Source organism: Chaetura pelagica, unplaced genomic scaffold (genome assembly GCF_000747805.2).
Source record: "Chaetura pelagica isolate M959 unplaced genomic scaffold, ChaPel_1.0 scaffold314, whole genome shotgun sequence".
Lineage (NCBI taxonomy): Eukaryota > Metazoa > Chordata > Aves > Apodiformes > Apodidae > Chaetura > Chaetura pelagica.
The window spans coordinates 892,060-911,533 of record NW_009953218.1 but is presented as its reverse complement, the minus strand read 5'-3'; the positions used below and the strand labels follow the sequence as shown (position 1 = coordinate 911,533).

The 19,474-nt window shown below is 36.2% G+C and overlaps 1 protein-coding gene across 2 annotated transcripts in view; it reads left to right on the top strand.

Annotated features, from left to right (window-relative positions):
• The window catches only part of RAB3IP (RAB3A interacting protein), a 24,856-nt gene extending 8,099 nt beyond the window's left edge, over positions 1-16,757 (top strand). For both annotated transcript variants that reach the window (XM_009997721.1, XM_009997720.1), the window contains 7 exons: positions 1,798-1,875; positions 2,265-2,468; positions 7,138-7,266; positions 9,635-9,747; positions 13,464-13,563; positions 13,663-13,732; positions 16,393-16,757. In XM_009997721.1, the coding sequence (XP_009996023.1) occupies positions 1,798-1,875; positions 2,265-2,468; positions 7,138-7,266; positions 9,635-9,747; positions 13,464-13,563; positions 13,663-13,732; positions 16,393-16,475 (777 nt within the window). In that variant the 3' untranslated portion in view covers positions 16,476-16,757. The remainder of the gene's footprint in view (positions 1-1,797; positions 1,876-2,264; positions 2,469-7,137; positions 7,267-9,634; positions 9,748-13,463; positions 13,564-13,662; positions 13,733-16,392) is intronic.
• The last annotated feature ends 2,717 nt before the right edge of the window (positions 16,758-19,474 follow it).

Below are 19,474 nucleotides of genomic sequence, written 5' to 3'. Positions count from 1 at the left end.
ATACTGATGACTGTGGGAATAAATGTCATCATCTGTAGGTAATTTTTATGTTTACAAAACCTTAAGTATTGGTTTTCAGCACATAAAGATACAATATTACGTATGTTTTAGAAACAGTATTTAAACCTATGATATTATATTGGTATAAAAGTGCTATTAAAACCTTGAAAACACTGAAATTCAACAATCAAAGTAGACTGCTCTGTGGGTTGGCAAAGCATTTTATTTCATCACCCTGATAGGGCAAAGTTACTTTAGATATTAAGCCATTCCTATGTGTGGAGAATATATGGGACACTGGAAAGGTATTTGATAGCAATCATATTTGTGTACATTGCGTGGGAGGAAAATGGGGCAGATATTTTAACTATAGAGGAATAAAAATAAAATTATCAGTGAAATTTTATTTTCATGGTACTTTATAACTTAGAACAATACTATCAAATTGCTAAAGCTATGTTTGAAATACAGCATTATTAGTAATAACTGTTCGAGTTTTAGTTATTCAGAACTCCCAGCGATTGTGGGCATGTCACTTGAATTTTCTTCTGTGATCTGATTTCACCAAGAGACCCTAACAAAACACAGTGTTGAGGTTTCTTGATTTTTGCACTGAGATCTACAGCCCTTAAATTAATGTTCCATTCTCAATCCCACTAATTTCAGTGACCATATAAGTTGGTATGTTGGAGCTTATATTAATGCATCCCAATAGAGGATTGAGACTTGTTTTGCACAGCTGGGAGTATATTACATTATTACACTCTAACAGCACTGTAACATGATTTGCTTTCAAAGGAGCATCACTAAGCAGAAACTGCATGGTCAATGTTCAGTGTATTTGTACACATTGTATAAATGTGTATGTTCCCATTCCTGCATGTGTCTGTTTTTACTTAAGATAATTTTACAAACCCATATTACACAGTTGTGTTGTATGCCAGTGGGAGCCAGAACTTTGGTATGATGATGTATGAACTTTTCTGGTTGATTTATATAGCGTCCAGGTACATGCTAGGCGCTTTACAGATATGAGAAGGATCCAATTCAAAATAATTTAGTTGGTGGCCCAGGTCTTTCAATCACTGTTGCCTTCAGTACCAAGTAAGAACAGTAATTTGATCACAGGCACAACTTGCTGGATTAGAGCCTGAGCAAATACATTATGCAGACAAAAGGCTTAGAGGTATGAGGTAAAAGGATGTTTAAAAAAATTGCCAGTCCTTTTACACTTTCTAATTTATTGGCTTAGCTTTGTTTCTTTATTTGGATTGGGTTTTTGTAGTGCTTTTTCTGTTCTATTTAAGAAATGCTTACATAAACTGTTTTAAGCTGTTGCTTTGTCTGTTTTATTGATGCTAAGAATTTAGACTTCGTAGTTGTTTGACCGGTTCCTTCATGTAGAAATTTACAGTTGAGTATAACTGGTTATTCTGGCTAGAAGAGGGGAGAAATTCTTTTGAATGTGCTACTGTGCTCATGTTGCTTTTGTTGTTACTGGTTGAGTCTTTCTCTTGGGGGTCAAGAAACTTGACTTGTCAGCCACTGAAGCATGACTGGAGCCTGGCATCCATGACAGGTATTTTTCCTGTTGGAGGGAGGTGGGTGGAGCTTCTGAATTTCTGAATCTGGAGAAGAAACTTGGTGGGCCAGCGATCAATGATAGATTTGTGGGTATTTTTTGGTACGTAACTTAATTTAATTGCAGATTGTTGCACAATTTACTATACACAGGTAGTCTCTGGATCTTGTAAGTTTGTGTGAAGCATTTACACTAGGTAAACATTTTTTTTATAGGAAGCACACAAAATGGTTAAAGAAGCTAATGTTAAACAGGCTGCAGCAGAAAAACAGCTGAAAGAAGCACAGGGAAAGGTGAGTTTTTTTCCGGCTTGCTTGCTTTGTCTTTTCACATGGTTATAAATTTGAAGTGTGAATCATAAAGATGAAAGTAAAGCATTACCTGTATGCATTATTTAAGAATATACTAAGTTGTTTTATGTTGCCTTGACATATTTTTAGCTAACACCTGTGGGCACAGAGCTGGTGTTTCAGCATCATACCAGATAGCTGGCAAGGTGCATAAGAGGCCAGTGTCTGTACAGTATGTATTTGCATAGGCATCTGTGTGTTAATACTGTTGGAAGATTGTTTTTATTTGAACCAAGATAACTGGAATTAAAACAAAAATATATTTGGCATATTAATAGCCTAATAGGATACTTTTTCTTGTTAATTTTTTACTTCTTTATTTCCACCCCAAGATTGATGTCCTCCAGGCTGAAGTAGCAGCATTGAAAACACTAGTACTGTCTACTTCACCAACATCTCCAACTAGGGATTTTCAGTCTTCTGGGAAAACTCCTTTTAAGAAAGGCCATGCAAGGAACAAGAGTACAAGCAGTGCTATGGGTGGCAGTCATCAGGACCTTACCATGATGCAACCAATTGTAAAAGACTGTAAAGAGGTAACAGTACAAGGAGTGTCCTCTTTCTGCTGATAAGATGGCTTTATTGTTTTGTTTTACTCACAGTAAATCTAGTATACATTAAATCTTCATGTAGTATTGACGATTTTAGAGATTTTTCATTAATGAAAGAATTTTTTTGTACATATCAATGCGTGGTGGTTTTTCAAAGTCTTGTATACCTTTAAATAATTAAGGAAAGATTAGATTTGAAACACTGGAATAAATAATTTAAAGGTGGAAATTCACAGAGAAAGAAGAAAAATACATTATAACTGAATGTTAAGTTCTGATGGCTTTTTACAAAGTGCAGCACCAAATGTTCACAAACTTTCAGAAACATTTCATAAACATTTCATAAACTGTCACAGAAAAGAGGAAGAGTCATTTTATAGATCAATAATGGGTGAAAGAGGCCAGGGAAAAGATGGAATTTATTTATTAAGACAACAAGAGGAGAATTACCACTGGCGTCCCAGAGGGCCTGTGATTTTTTCTTTTATGTACTCATGTAATTGAAAATGGGGAAATAATGAAGGTGACAGGTTGGTGCTGGAGCCCTTGGAATGGGAGTAGCAAAAAGTGACCAAAGAGTTGAGAAGGATTTTATAGATACTGAGTGGTTTCTAGAACAGCAGATGAAATTCAGAATCCATAAATGAGAAGCGAGGCATCAGGGAGAAAGTGCTGCTCTAGCACACGGGCAGTTGTTGACTTAGAAACAGTGACATTCTGCTGGAAAAAGAAGTGTAGTTATGGATCATTCTCTGCAAACATCATCTCAGTGCTCAGTGGTGGTCAGAGATGCACAAAGCCTTAGGAAAGGAATACGTAGGAGAAGAAAAAGCATTATCCTGCTGTATGAAAACATAGTAGATATGTGTGTGTATGCAATGAGCTATGGTATCTGCATTCCAGGAGAGGCATAAAGAAAATACAAAGAAGTGTAACATAGATCGTCAGACCTATGGAAGTATTTCTGTGTAGAGAGAGACACTTGAGACAGAATTAAAATCAATGCAACCACTAGTGACATGGGAAAGATGGATGGTGAACAAATATTAATGATTTCTTGTACTAAGAAAACTCTGGAAGCTAAAAGGAAAATTTTCAGTCAATTCATAATGAAACTTTACAGCTCATTGTCACAAGGTAACAAGATTAACAATGTAGGTGTGTTTAAAATGTAGTGTGCAAAGTGACAAAAGAATAGCCTGTCAAGGTATGTAGGAGATAAGTATGACATTCGGCTTAGCTACAGATGGATAGAAGTGGTGAGGCTGTTAAATGAAGATACATCAGTGTCTTACCTCTTGTGTTGCTCTGCAGCTGGTCATTGTCTGACAGGCTAACTGGATCTTTAATGTGATTCATTTAAATTGGCCATATGCCAGTCATCATTTAGTGCCTTTATACTACACACCTTCTCACTATAAATCTAGGAAAAAAAGGCATTTTCCACTTTCTGTTTTGTATTCAGGCTTCAAAAAACAACAACTTTGCAACCTGTCTGCCCACTTTCAGTGGCATCCAGGATGTTTTCCTTATTAAAATTGAATCCTTGTTGCCCTTCAGGAAAGGGGAGATCTGGGATGGAATTGCTTTGTAAGCATGACACTGAGGTCAAGACTCAAATTTGTAAGTGTCAGGCGAAAGTGAGAGAGGGAAGAAATCTCTTTTGCCTATATTTCTTCTGGTGAAAAAGCCATGAATTTGAAGGACATGCTGCAGAATGTTCCATCTGCCTGATGTTTTCCTTTAGTTCAGTCTCCTTTCTGTTCTGAGACACTTTGAGGCTTATTGAGGCTGCTGAAAACAGGTGGCTCTTTCTTCCATTGACAGACCAAGGAATTAGTAAGAAACACATGGATTTTCCACCCACTAGGGGTTCAGGGTTTCTATATTCTGAGCAGGAGTATTTAATGGAGTGTGCAACATGGAGCGAAGAAAGTAACGCTACCTCTGGCATGGTGGTTAGGACATTGTTTTAAGCATGGGAGACATGCCTTTCCTTACTGCTTTCATTATTCAGTGCATTGTAGTTTTGTTTACTGCTTTTGTTCTTTGTTGGTCTAAGGTAAATGTTTTTGCATTTCTGGGAGCTGGGTCTGAAACACTAGTTCTCCCCTTTTTTCACTAAATGTTCTTGTCACCGAGTTAAGTAACCCCTCTGCACGTCGTCCTTCTGATTTTGAGTGACTTATTTTCAGAAGACGGACTGAATACCCTTTTTCAGGGGTGCGTAGTGACCTTAAAGTGTGGGCAATATGGCTTTGTACTCCTAGTAAGAGTGCCATCCAGAGCTTTCCATGTCAAGATGTTGGATGCAGCTGGGTGTAATATGTGTCGACAGACAGGGTGAGTGGCTGTCTGTCTACTCTAAACATCAGTGGAACCAGAAAGGTGCCAGCATTCCATAGACATGCTTCCAAACAAGTGGGTGTAATCTCTAGGATAAGTAGACATGTCTAATTAATTCAGGTGTTTACAAGATTTAACCAGGCCAACCCAGGCTGCCTAGGTCTTGGGCAGGTAGCATCCACTCAGCATAAATGCTGATAAATGCATCAGTGTTCTTCAAAGAACTGAAATGTTTGATGTTGTAATTTACTGTAAAATGAAAACATTAAAAATTTAAATAGAATTATTATTACAGTTGGCTGTATATTTAATTGCAGGTAATAAAAACTTTGATCTACTGAAAGGGCAAGTGAAGGCAGGGAGGAGACACATGTAACAGTGTAGACTGGAAAAAATGAGTGTCAAGCTACATTCACTGAGCAGTTCTTTCATGGCAGCTTCTTTATAAATCGCAGGTTTGGGGGAAATGGAGTTAAACCTAGAAAATAACAGAGTTAATAAGAAATGCATCTTAATTTGTAGAAGCCTATACTACAAATAAAAAATAGCTTTTTTTCTGCTGTTGTTTCTTGATTGTATTAATTTTAAAGCCAGACCTGAGAAGGGTTTGAAGGTATGGGAAATGTTCCTTTAGGGAGCAAGTTACACCTATTGAATTTCATTTGTACAATGAGGTTGGTGGCTTAGCAACCAGAACATTTATGGACTGGATTAATTAAGATGGTTGTTCCTGATTGTACCTGAGTGTAAGGCAAGTAGCTCTAATGGAAAACAAATTTGCCAGTCTAATTATTGTAGGTTCTTTTTCAAGGAAAGAAAAACAAAATCAAAAGTGACAGAACTCCCCAAAATATATATGTAAGAGAATGGTGAAGTGCTGAGAGCTCAGAGGGGTTATGCATGGGAAAGGAACAAAAGACAAAGAGCTTGGTTCAAAGAACTGTACTGATCTTTTCAGTAGGATTAAAGATTTAACAGGATTAAAATTAAATTATTTTAGGTTTTAGTTTTCATTATTTTCCCTCTTTCATTATCTCATCTCTGTTTTTAATATTAAAAATTTTAAAATCACATTGTGGCTTACCTGTGGCCTGCAGTGTACATCCCTTCCTATTGCTTTAGGTTTTGGTTTTGGGAGTCTGCAACAGTACAAGGAAGGGGCTTAAAAAACAATTGGAGGGGTCAGGTGGTGGAGTCTGTGTCAGCAGAATGTCAAAACCAGTCTGAGGATGGTGTTACATATCCCATTGGGAACTGGCTTTAGTCTTGTTACTTTGGATTAGGAGTATGTGTCTGAACCAGTTGTCTCTACTCTGCTTGGTTCACGTCTCAGAGCAGCACTGGTGCCCATGAACAGGATCCTTCTCAAGTAACCCCAAACCAGATTATGTGCTCTGGGAGTACCTAAGTGTGCTCCAGCTGTTAGTGGGTAGCCAGCCCTTGGGACAGGCTGTCCCATAATGCAAACGTGGATTTTGGTAGTGACCTAGTACCAATCTCCTGAACGTGCATCTGGATACCTGCCTTTCCACTGCTATAAACTGATCTCAACGTGTAGATGACAAAATGACATGTTTTCAAATCAGATGGTTTTATCTCTTCCTAACACAGTGCATGCTTCCTCCTAGTGTGATTTAATGGGTTGGTTTAGTGTTTCTTCATTGACTATAGGAGCTATGGGGAAGCAGAATTAAGAATAGAGTATAAGAATAAGTATAAGAATAGAGTATAGAATATACTCATAGAATAAGAGTATAGTTTTACTTGATTTGCATATTGAATACCTGTTGTCCTGTGTTAGCATATTCAGTGTGTTAAATGTCTTATTTTAGTGTTACAATAGCAGTGTGTTATATTCAGATGGACACAGTGTCTAGGATTGCAGTCGTTTTCTTTAGATTTCTCAGCTTTCTGGAGCTCACAGAAATGGAGATGGAGTAAAATACTGTGGTGAATATGCATCAAGAAGAAATTTTGGTTTTTTTTCTTTTTTTCTGTTAGTTATCATTTTCAAAGCTATCCTGGAAACTTAAGAAATGGAGGAGAGGTAATTAGCCTGTCCCAGATGTTGTGGTGACCAGAGAATGAATTATCTGTGTCTTGAAAGTGATGTTTTGAGTTGTTTTTATTTGCAGTCTTAGAAAAGTGAATTTAAGAAAGTGTTCTTAGCTGTGGCACAACAACATTCTTTCACAGTGCAATGGAAAGCATTTTGTTTCAATTCTCATTATTTACCTGTGATATTTGCAAGTGATATACACTAGTGTGATAATTGCAGTACTAAAATATGTGAACTTTTGTGTTCTAGGCTGACCTATCTTTGTACAATGAATTCAGATCTTGGAAGGATGAGCCTACTATGGATAGAACATGTCCTTTCTTGGACAAAATTTATCGGGAAGATATTTTTCCATGTTTAACCTTCTCAAAAAGTGAGGTAATGGAAATTGTCTAAATGTGGTCAATGGCATTTTTCTCTTAAATATGTTACATGAAGCCAATAGGCTGTATCAAAAATGTTTTCATATGAAGTTTAACCGTTTTTGTTTCGTTTGAGTGTGACAGTTTACAGTGAAGTGCTGAAGTTAGTCTGGAGTGTTGAAATGATAATTTACTCTTCACCACTGTGATCTTTCAGATACGTTCTTTTTAGGTCTACTTCTTCAGCTGTTAGTCCTTTATGGCAGAATCTGATGTTTGTAGGAATGGATGGAGTTTTAGTTTTCTTTCTCTGGTATTTCACAGGTGCTGTTTTGTAGAAATAGCATCCTGTCACTGTCTCTTGTTTATACAGGGGGCAGTAGAGACCAGTATATTTAATTTTGTGGACTACTGTTCTCTTGTATCTGTCAGAATAGGCAGCAAGCACAGTCTGGGTGTTTTCTTGGAGAGAGGTTTGAGTTAAAATAACTAGACTTTTGGATTTGATGTTATTCAACTGGGCAGTCTGTTAATATGGTTTTAGATGAAACAGATTGAGGCATTTTTCCTTCTCTAATTCCCACATACTCTCCCATAGAGGAAAGACTGGAGCGTTACCTATCCTGGGAATAACATGGAGCTGATTCCACTTATTCCAGCTGCTTTACTTAGTTTTTGTTCTTAAGCAGCATTTACAGGCTGTAGTTGCGGTATCAGTCTCTAGGGGAAAGGGACCATATTCTTAGATCCTTGTTAAAATAAGAACAAATTTTAAACCCCCCAGGCTTGATATTTTTATCCCAATAAAATTAAGCATCTCACATAGGAAATGCTGTGTTTTCTTCTTAATGGTTATCTGTTGTTTTCATGTAATGTTATGTTCTTTTCCCATACTTTTCATCTGCTGTTACTTGCTGGCCATAAGCATGTACAGCGTTGTAGTTGATTGTATACCAGTTCATTATTGTTGGTGTACAGCATCATATAAACTTCTCCCATTAAAAAGTTTACTTGGTTACTATGGGAATGAAATTGCTTCTGCAGTATGTGTAAGTAGGCCATCCTGGTGTCTTTCCCAGCAAATTATTTTATTTTTTTTTTTCTGCTTCAGTGGTGATAGAATTACTGTAGATTTTTATTTTCTCTTAACAAAAGAATGAGGCTTCTAATACTAGTCAGTTACAACAGTTACTGTTTCTAAATGCTGTGTATAGTGACCAAGTTTGTTTTCATTTCAATACCAATAAACTAATGTGCAGATAAACCAAAGAATAAACTACAGGGGTATAGTGGTTTTGAATAATTGAAATGCAGTTATCTGAACTGTGGAAGTATTACATTAACTCTCATTAGTCTCTTGTGTATCTATGTAGTGTTTTGCTTTGCTTTTGGGAGATGGCAGAGTATTTAATACGAACTACATTATGTTTTTAAAATATTGTCACAGTTTTAGCCAATAACTGGGTGACAGATGCTGTTATCCCTCCACACTGCCCTCCCAGGGGAAGATAAAAGGGGATTAAGGTACTAAAGTACAATAGAAAAATATCTTTATTACTTAGTGGGAAGGAATCTCAATACAGAATTTTCACCGATAACATAAATTGCACTTTATTTTAAATCAAGGAGTGGCTATTACTTGTCCATACTTACACAGTAGTCTTGGGCCAGTGTGGAGTCCAGTCAAACGAACAAGCATATTTCTAGTGTCTCATGATTGTGTGTTTATAAAGAATTAATAAAAAAGCCCAAAGAAAGTTGCAGTTGGTTTAATGAAGATGATTCTTTAACTAAACCAGTGTTTGAGAGTTGCAGCTGGCTTTTCTGTACATTATGTTGGCTTGTCTATATGTGTTGTTCAGTCTTGTTTGAACAGTTTTCTAAAGCCAGCTTGAATGAAAAACAGTGACTTAATACTTGATTTTTGCATTGTAAGGAAGCATGCTGCATAATTTTGTGCTTCCATAGAACGCAATAAAATTGTAATTTTTATTTTTTTTTAAATAAACAAAGTTTGTGCCATATCCAGTCTCTGTCAGGAACACTGTGTTTACAAATTTATGTGCAATTTGGGGTTATTAGCAACGACTGAAAATACAGTTAGCATTTTAAACATGCTTGACTACATTCCTGGCTGTAAAGGTAGGTATCTTGCCTCAGGGAGGGCGGGGTTATTTGGAGGGCAGAATTTAAACAGGAGCCTGGAAATGGGACCTCTCGCTCATGATGAAAGCAAAAATCTTGTAATTGAGTTTCTGTTTAGTGACTTGATTTTTTATTTTTTTTTTCAGTGTTTCTAACTTTATGAAAGAAGAAACGTGTCATTGCTTTGAGGCAATGGATAATGCAGAGCTGTTTTTAACTTTTCTAAATTTCTCTTGCAGTTAGCCTCAGCTGTTCTGGAAGCTGTTGAAAATAACACACTGAGCATTGAACCCGTTGGCTTGCAACCTGTTCGATTTGTGAAAGCTTCTGCAGTTGAATGTGGGGGACCAAAGTATGTTGAACAAACAGACAGGGGGAATCTTGACTTATTTGAGATAACTCTTGGATTCAGAAAGCTGCTATCAACTGACCACCTCAGTCAAATTTGTGTTTCTTGAGCTTTATTTCCTAAAATCTAAGACTTCAAGATTGCACTTACAAAATTTTATGGGGAAAGTAAGCAATTAATAAATCAAACTTAAAAAACCCCCCTAATATAAAACAAACCTTTAAGACAATTTTCTCTTTTTGGGAGAGCTGTTTATTTCACTTGTGATGCATTTACCATAAAAGTAACATTAACTACTTAGGAGAAGACCATCCTGATACTTAAAGCAGATGCTTTTGAACCAGCGTTGATCTTATGGAAAGCATCATGAAAGAAATAGGTATTGAAGTAGTAAAGGCTGAATAATGGACACCTGGAGTATTTGTAGAGTAAGAAATTTAGGATACATAGCACACTGACAAGGGTAGCTGAAGGATTTGAGAGGAGATCTATAAAGTAAATCCTCTGAATTAGAAATGTAATGAAGCAGGGATGAAGGTGAGTCTGAAACTAAAGCAGGAAGTGTGCTTGAATGACAGGAAGGTTGTCTTAGAAATTTTTGAATGGTCCTAGACCATTGCTTCATATGAAGCAAAGCTTGTCAGGTACTGATGTAGACATTGAAGTTAGGTGGGAGGGATTGCCTGAGCCACTGGGGTTTTGATGGATGCGGAGGAGAAGGAAGGGATTTGTAGTGTGCTTTAGTGTATGTCAGAGTTAAGCAAGTAAGGTCAGTGTTAATCTGAAGCCTTTCGAATCTTGAGAAAGCCTTGACTTTTCTGTCTTTTGAACAAGTTGACAATTCTCTGTGTTATATTTGTTTTGACAGAGCTCAATTACCTGATAGAAAATTTGCACCAGAATGTTTTTATCAGGCTTTTATATTTTAATTTCTCATCATTGTTGTCTTTAAGGTCTTGATTTTAATCTGGTTTTGTGTGGAAGAGAAAATACATGTAACATTTCTTTTCTGCTTTCTCTTTAGAGCAGCTGTATAAAATGCTAATAGTTTTATGACTTCATATTTGATTTTTTCTAGCCTACAAAATTCAGGCATTTGTATGTTCTTCAGCTTACTCCTGTCACCAGAAAACACGCTCTTTGAGCTGTAACAGCCCCCATCAAGAAGGCCCTCCGCCAATAATGGAGCTGCTCAAGGGGTGGTGATTTCAAGTCCAAGATACACCACTGAGAGCTGCATTCCGTGGATGCAGTAGAGAATCTGGATAGACAGAAGCTATCCAGACGACTTGTTTCAGTCACGTGTTAAGGAGCAACTGGCAAATTGATTTAAAATCATTGTAGTTCAAGAAACTTCTCTATGTCTTGACATGATTAAATACTTCAGACCAGGAGACTTGGTTGGTTCGTTCACAAGTTTCCTAAATTTTTAATGTTTCCTCCAGTGTAAAATACTTTTTAATCGGAACTCAATGTAATCCTTAAATAGTTGGCTAGGTATAGGTTACTGTTTTGTTTATGCACAAATTGTAATTTAGTGACTTTAGTTGTATTAGAGGCCAGGTGTACTCCTCTCTCCCTTTTCCTGCTGTCATGTAGGGACAAAAGCTTCTGCAATATTGCTTGTTGATAAGTAATAGGTAAGGAATATGTAATATTTAAGGGTGATTTGACAGGAAATGTGCTTTGTCTTGTCTGTGATTACTGACACTGAATGAGGAACAGGTATTCCAGTTTTCACTGAACCAGAGTAGCAGTTTCACATTTTTTATTTTTATACAGTGCAAAGTGCCATTTTTATTGAAACCATGTTCTTAAATAGGTAACAAAATATAGACAATCTGCAAATAAATAATAACAAAAACTACAGTAATGTTTTAAAAGGAATTCTTTTATTGCACAGTTCCCTCAGGGATGAGGGAACAGCCACATAAAATAGCGAGTATTGGTCCAACAGCAAAATAAGGTGCAGAGGGCAGAGAGCTCTGATAATAGAGAAGAAAGGTTCTTGATATACAGAAGTTATTGAATGGTGCCTGTGATGGTGTGTAGTAAGTGCTGCCTTAACGAAAGGCAGCTGGGTTTCCCCACAGGATTGGAGTAATTATCCCTATGGGGAACAAAGCACTGAGCTGCATGTGTGCTGTGCAGTGCAGAACTGAGTCATTAGTAGTAACTGTCATGCCAGTGTTTAACCTGATGTGATGGAAAATAACATACAGAAGGTAATTCTATAGCCAGAAGGAAGAAAGGGCTTTATTTTCCTAGCATTGAAGCTCTGCCTTCTCACAAAAGCTTGACTGAAATTGCAGTCAGCTTGCTTCAGCTACTGTAGGATTTCTTGGATCAATGGACTGCTGGCAGTTCTCATAAATTGCTATGGAAAATCATACACACTCTTCAATTTTCTCCTGTCTTACAAGGTTCTGTGGACCATCTGTAGGCTATTTAAAAGGGCCTCTGAGCCACTATTTAGAACCACAGAGGCTTAGTAATTTTTGTTTTGCTTTTTTAAAAGGCTGGTTGCTCTTAGACTCCCTAATTTTGAGGTAGAAATGGAAGGGAGAAGAGCCAGCAGCTTTCAAAATCAATGAAACAGTGGATGCCATGACAACCCAGTTCATCTGAGATGCTGCAATATAGAAATTCCAAATAAATCAAATTCCTATTTTATTCACATTTATTAAGGTTGTATTAATGGCAGTTTCTAGAAGAGATTAAAACCTTTTAAGAAGAATGCTGGAGGAAATCTTTTACAATTCTTTGCCTTTTTTGTGAGTTGTTTTATGGGAAGAAAGTGGTTATTTACTGACCTTTCCTTGTTCTTGAATACAACATACTTACATCAGAAATAGTAAATTTGACTATTTTATCATCACTTTCTATAATTGTAATGGAAAGACTTATTGCCAAACAGCCTGTTTTTCCTTTATCTCAAATTATTTTATACTCTGAATATAAAACATTATTTCACTTTGGCCATAAATGCAAAGCTGGTCTTAGAATGCATCTGAGAAAAGCTTCAGAGAATTCACTGCTGTTCTGTAAGGCTGATATTTTTTTTTTTTTATTGAGAAATGACAACAAACCAGTGACTATTTTATCATCACTTTCTATAATTGTAATGGAAAGACTTATTGCCAAACAGCCTGTTTTTCCTTTATCTCAAATTATTTTATACTCTGAATATAAAACATTATTTCACTTTGGCCATAAATGCAAAGCTGGTCTTAGAATGCATCTGAGAAAAGCTTCAGAGAATTCACTGCTGTTCTGTAAGGCTGATATTTTTTTTTTTTTTATGATGAAATGCAACATCAAGCAGGATTTTTAAAAAAACTGCTTAAATGTTGTCATCAGCTGATAATTTAGATTGTTATTTCACATATGAAGAGTTAATTAAAGAAATCCCACTGTTCTGGAGTTGTCAAGCCAGCTTGAAGTAGTGAACATATAAGTACCAAAAAAGGACCAAAGCTAAATAAAGTTTTAAAAATGAGAACTGCATCACGATGCACTGGCATTGGAACAAAATTAGTTCTTGTGGAACTAAAATAATAGACAACATAATTTAATAATTGCAACTTGTAAAATGAAGGCAGACACTTGCATCTCTGTGCCAGTATGAAGCAATTACATTAACATCTTAAACACATGCAGGTGTTTAGATGTTAATGTCAGATTTGTTCATTAAATCATGCAAACTTTGTATTTTGTAGGAAATGTGCTCTCAGTGGACAAAGTAAATCCTGCAAGCACAGAATCAAATTAGGAGATTCAAGCAGTTATTACTACATTTCTCCTTTCTGTCGTTACAGGGTAAGTAGATGTACTGTGATTTCATTTTGAGTAGCAGTTTATTTTTCCATGCCATTAAAAAAAATTATATTAACCACTATTATTTTTATATGGGTTCAGATCACTTCTGTGTGTAACTTCTTTACATATATTCGATACATCCAGCAAGGACTGTTGAAGCAGCAAGACGGTGAGTAGAAAATGGTATTTGGCATATATAAATATAAATTTACATGGTACATGTACCTAAAACTTACTGTCTGTGCACAATAGCAGTGACCTAACACTACAGGAAAGGTATTTGCCATTAGTGATTACTGTAATTAAGAGAATTTGGTGATATCCCACTGTCTGATAAAGGTGTTTTTTTTAAGAACAATGACTTAAAAAGCAGTGGGTTTTGTGCATCTAAAACCCCCTTATGTTGTTCAGTAAGAAATGTTATGAAAAATTCCATAAAGACAGAAGTTAGTCGGTTTTTCTACACAGCATAAAAAAAAATTAAGACTCTTTCAGAGAATATGTAGATCTTTTAGACCATAAAAGCTTCAGCTCAGTTTGATCTGGGCCATTTTTTCTTCTTTCATTTGGTGTTTTGGTGCCTCTTCTCATTTCATGCATTGAGACCTTCTTGTCAGACTGTATTTTCAGGGAGAACTGGCAAAGATGACAATATTTTGGGTTGAATTGTAAAAAATAAACAGGAAATCATATCGAGTTCATCTGACTGCAGCTGAGAAATAAGGTCTCTGTCATGGCTGTGGCATGGCAAAGTCTCTTGATTAGAGCTCTGGCTATAATTATATCTGATAATGGAAGATTTGATCACTCCCCACCCCAAAAAGGGAACTGGGCTTTTAGTGACATTGATTCAGGCTGGGTTTTTTTCCCCCCACTGGGTATGTAGTGTCAAATGCTGTTTAAACTCTTGACTTCACAGTAGTTTGGAAATTGGCATAACTGTGCTATTCAGTTTCAGTATGTCCCTATAAAAGAAGATGGTTATAGAAATGTATGCACTGTACACCTTGTTACTTAATTGAAGAATTTAAACATGCTGTCTGAGTTGTAATTACTGGGCTTCATTTCCAAGACTGTATTACTTGTTTATCGCTATAAAAGAAAACTATGGTGATTTGATTGTGTTTAAACTGTACACAATTGATTTAATTGTCTTCCCTGTCCAGGTCAAAGAATATTCCCCAACAGCCTTCAGTCCAAGGATTTTTTGAAACAGACTGTATCATTTAGGCTTCTGGATTTGCTAAGCAGAGATAGCAGAAAAACTGTCATTAGCCCTGTGTGAATAGTGATTTTAAAAAGTTGGTTTCACTTTTTAAATTTATTTTTTTTAGTTCTGTTCCAGTTTTGGAAGTAGAGTATAACAACATTGTAATGTTTATAGATGTCTGTGCTTTTCATTCTTTCAGTTTCAGAGTCTGGGTGGATTGGTTTTATCCAGAATTTGACTAGAATTAGCCCCACTTTGATCTATGTCACCCATAGTCATCTCTTCTGGTTTTTCCCAATTTGAAGAGCTTGATATTTTAGCTACACCCTAATCTTTTGTTTCCATTTCTAACCTGAAGCATTCCTAAGCTTATAAATGAAGAAACTGTTGCTTACAGAAAAGAATGCTGTTAGCTTTCCTGGTCAAAGTGAATAATTTTCATGGAATTAACCAGAAATTCACTTATTTCATGCAGTAAATTATGTATGAAATTATTAAACATTATTATTATGTATAATAAAACCTTCAGATGGATGTAGATTTTATGGATATACTAGTATTGCAGAAGATATTGAACATGTTTTATTTGGTTTATAGTTAAAAGGCTTTGACCAAAATTAACTGTATATAGTTAAACTAAAAATAATTTTTTCCTATCAAATATTTTCAGTATAAGACTTATTTATTCTTCACAAGATGTTTTGAAAAAAAAAATCAATATGGTGTTTCAGTTCAATTGTCATCTTTACCATTAAAACCACAGAATTTCTGGTTGTAGTTTTGTGTAAATATTTCAACAATATCTTTAGAAGAATGTGGGCACTCATGATTTGTCTGCATAATATGTTGCATGTATTTCTACTCATGCGTCATATTTTTTCAACAAAGGTCACTTTTACAAAAGTGGCTTTTGAAGTATGGGTGGAAAGACCTTGCATTTCTTGCTTAGGATAATAATCTTTGTAGTCATGCTACATCTTGATTGTGTGGAAACTTGGTTTTGGGTCTCAAATAATTACATGCTCAATTCTGATTTATATTGCTGTGGTATCTAGAAGTTTAAGGTGTGCATCAGGCTCATCAGATTTAGCAAAATATGGATGAAATTTTAAGTTTCTTTTTCCTCCCCAGTTTATTGCTGCTGGCAGATTACTGGTAGATGAAAAAGGGAAGAAGAAAGGTTACAAGTGGAGAAATTAGAACAAGATGATAGATTCTGTGGTTAAACAATTCTTATCCAACAAGTTCTATTTCTTTTTTTCGTGCAGTCTTTTAATTTTACAGAAAATGGGTGAAGGGTCAGGGCAACTAAAATGACAAACAGCAATCAGTTGAAGTGGACAAGAAGTACTGAAGTATTTTTGTTCCTCAATTTAAAAAGAAGTCACTTCAATTAGAAGTATTCTTCTGGGGCCATGATTTAGCATTTTTAAAATAAAACACTTTAATAGGTTTTGTCCCAACCAAGCTTTAATATCCCTCACACATATTAATTCTGGTTTTACTAGATGTGTGTTACTTCTTAATTCCCCCTAAACGTACAAGGAAGCAGCTCGTATACATGAGTTGAAATAAAATGTGAATACAATATGTTTCATGATATTTCTGTCTTTTTTTAGTGGATCAGATGTTCTGGGAAGTTATGCAGCTGAGAAGAGAGATGTCACTAGCAAAACTTGGATACTACAAGGAAGAGCTCTAAATCTTTTTACTCTTGCGCATGCATGAACTTCATTGAAAATACATAACTAAAATTGCTGAATCTTTTTGTCACTTGATATTTATTTCCACAAAGTGGGTCCAAGATTTTTCTCCTTTTGCAGATTGCACTAAGAAGTACTGTGATTGTTTTAAACTGACTTCTGCTGTATATGCATACATATAATACTTAGTTGAACAAATGTGGTAAGCACTTGCAGGTGTATTAGTGATTGTAATTTACATTTAAAAACAAAACTTCTGATTAAAGTGTTAGTCTGAAGCAGTGTCTGTCTTGTCTCTGATGATGTGAACCTCTAAGTCACTCTGAAATGTAAAACTGAGATTTATGAAGAGGGAATAAATACCTCACACTTTCTTCATTATAGTGTTTTCAGACATGTATGTATCTGAGTGAATGCTAATACAGTTAACAGATAACTGGAAGAACCTGGAATTCTAGAAAGTTCTGCTTTCCTAAATTTTTCATTCTTAAAGCAATGTAAGAAGAAAAACATACATAGTGATGAATCAACAGCAGAATAAATCTGGATGTCTTCTCTCTAAAGTAGGGTTCTTTTCATGCATCAAAGAACAAGAAAATTACCATCATCACTCTTTGGTTAGAAATCTTCCCCTCTAATTTTCTTTCATTAGAATATTTTAATTCCTTTAAATAATTTTTTTTTCCTCTTGTTTTCTTGGGTTTCCCTGTTTCCAGTGTTTTATACATAAACTTCCCACAGCTGTCCTTGAAAGTGGAAAATATTCATGATGTGATTTCTCTAACATGCTGATGATAATTTCCATATAATGGTAGCAGTTTCTTCACACACACAATTAACTACAAATAGAACCCAAAGAAAGATTCATGGCTTCTTAAGGAAGATGCTTTTTCTGTTCAAGTGCTACTTATACACTTCAAGGGGTCCTTTTTGCCTGGAAAGGGAAAGCTAAAAGCAGTTGATTAGGTTACAAGTTGTGGGTATGTGGTAGACTTGCTATGTGAAAGACTTACTGGAAAAACATTGGTCTTGATCATGACAGCCCTTTATCAATTACAGATTGGATTTACCATTGCCAGGTAAAATGAAAACATTAGAAGTAAAGGCAAGGTTTACAGCTGGTTCTTTTAACAGAAAGCATCTCAGTGGATACTGGTTTTTTTTGTTTAATGCAGAACAAAAATAACACTATTCATCACTGTCTTACTGGAGTGTTCTCCATTTCTCCAAAAGTAAATAGAATGAGCAGTGAAATTTAATATCATACTTAATGTTGCTTGCACTTGTACGTGCCTAAAAACACTTTGCAAGTGTTGGCTTTGAACTTTTGACATTTCAGTGTTAACATTAACAAAATCCAACATAAATATTTTACTAGTAATGGAGTATGTCCAGCCTGGGCTACTTCAGTACTGATGAAATACTTTTTATCAGTCTCTGAGTACTAGTTCCTACTGTAGAAATCTGGAGGAATTCTACCTTTAGTTGTTAAAAGGTTGTTTATTATTTCAATAATGCTAAGGAAGCCTGATTTTACTCTTAAAAAGCAAACTGTATTTGTTGATACTATGTTTTTATATTAGGCTCATAAAGACTTCCTAAATGATTGTTAATCCTTAGTTTACATAATGAAATCAAACCATTTCCAGGATTAGCAAACAGTAGTTAAATGATAGCTCCTAGCTGCTGCTATTCTGACTTAATAATCCTTCACAAATATTGCTCATCTGAGCAGAGAGAAGGGGTCCTTCCTGTTTGTGATTGTGTCAAGACATAAGTGGTAGCTGAAGTTTATTATGTTGAGTTGGTTTATCTCATATTAGGGGCTACAAAGATGTACCTGAATATATTTCTGTGGTAATGACTGGTTGGCTTGATTACATCTATGTCTTGCAAATACTGATTGGCTTGCTTTTGAATTCAAGTCCCTGCCCCAAAATTGTTTTCTATATTTTTAATATAAGCTGCCTATCATAAGAAACCTCTGTCACTGAGTGTATGGGGCTTGTAAAAACTGCACAACAGTTACTTGTCTGGTGAATGTCACTACTTCAGAAAATGGCCTTGTTTCCAGACTTCTTGACTTTGTTGAAGTTTTTGTTCACAACCAAATGCTTCTTACAGCTGTCTACTCAAAATGTCCTGTTTGCTTAAGGATGACAGAACAGGGGCCATTGTGAATTTAAACACAGTGAAATGGGTTTTGCCACTAACCTTAAAAGAGCTTGGTTCAGTGTTCAGCTTTCCCATTTATTACAGAATCACAGAATCTTGGAAAAGAACTTTAAGATCATGAAGTCCAACCATTAACCCTACTCTAACCAAGTCTAGCACTAAGCCATATCCCCAGGCACCACATCTTGACAACTTTAAAACACAGCCACGGATGGTGACTCAACCAGCTCCCTGGGCAGCAGGTTCCAATGTCTGACAACCATTTCAGTGAAAAAGTTCTTCCTAATGTCTAGTCTACACTTCCCCTGGCACAGCTTGGGGACATTTCCTCTTGTTCTATCACCAGTTACTTGTGAGAAGAGACCAGCATCTACCTCTTTACAACTTCTTTTCGGGTAGTTGTAGAGGGCAATGAGGTCTCCCATCAGCCTCCTTTACTTTAGACTGATTAGCCCCAGTTCCCTCAGCTGCTCCTCGTGAGACTTGTTCTCAAGGCCCTTCACCAGCTTTGCTGCCCTTCTTGGGACACATTCTGGCACCTTGATGTCCTTGTATTGAGGTGCCCAAAACTGGACACAGTATTCAAGGTGTGGCCTCACCAAGGCTTAGTACAGAGGGACAATCACCTCCCTGTTTCTAACACAGGTCAGGATGCCGTTGGCCTTCTTGGCCACCTGAGCACACCATTGGCTCATATTCAACCACCTATCAATCAGCAGCCCCTAGTCCCTTTCTGCTGGGCAGCTTTCTAGCCACTCCTCCCCAAGCCTGTACTGTTGCATGGGGTTGTTATGGCCCAAGTGCAGGACTCAGCAGTTGGCCT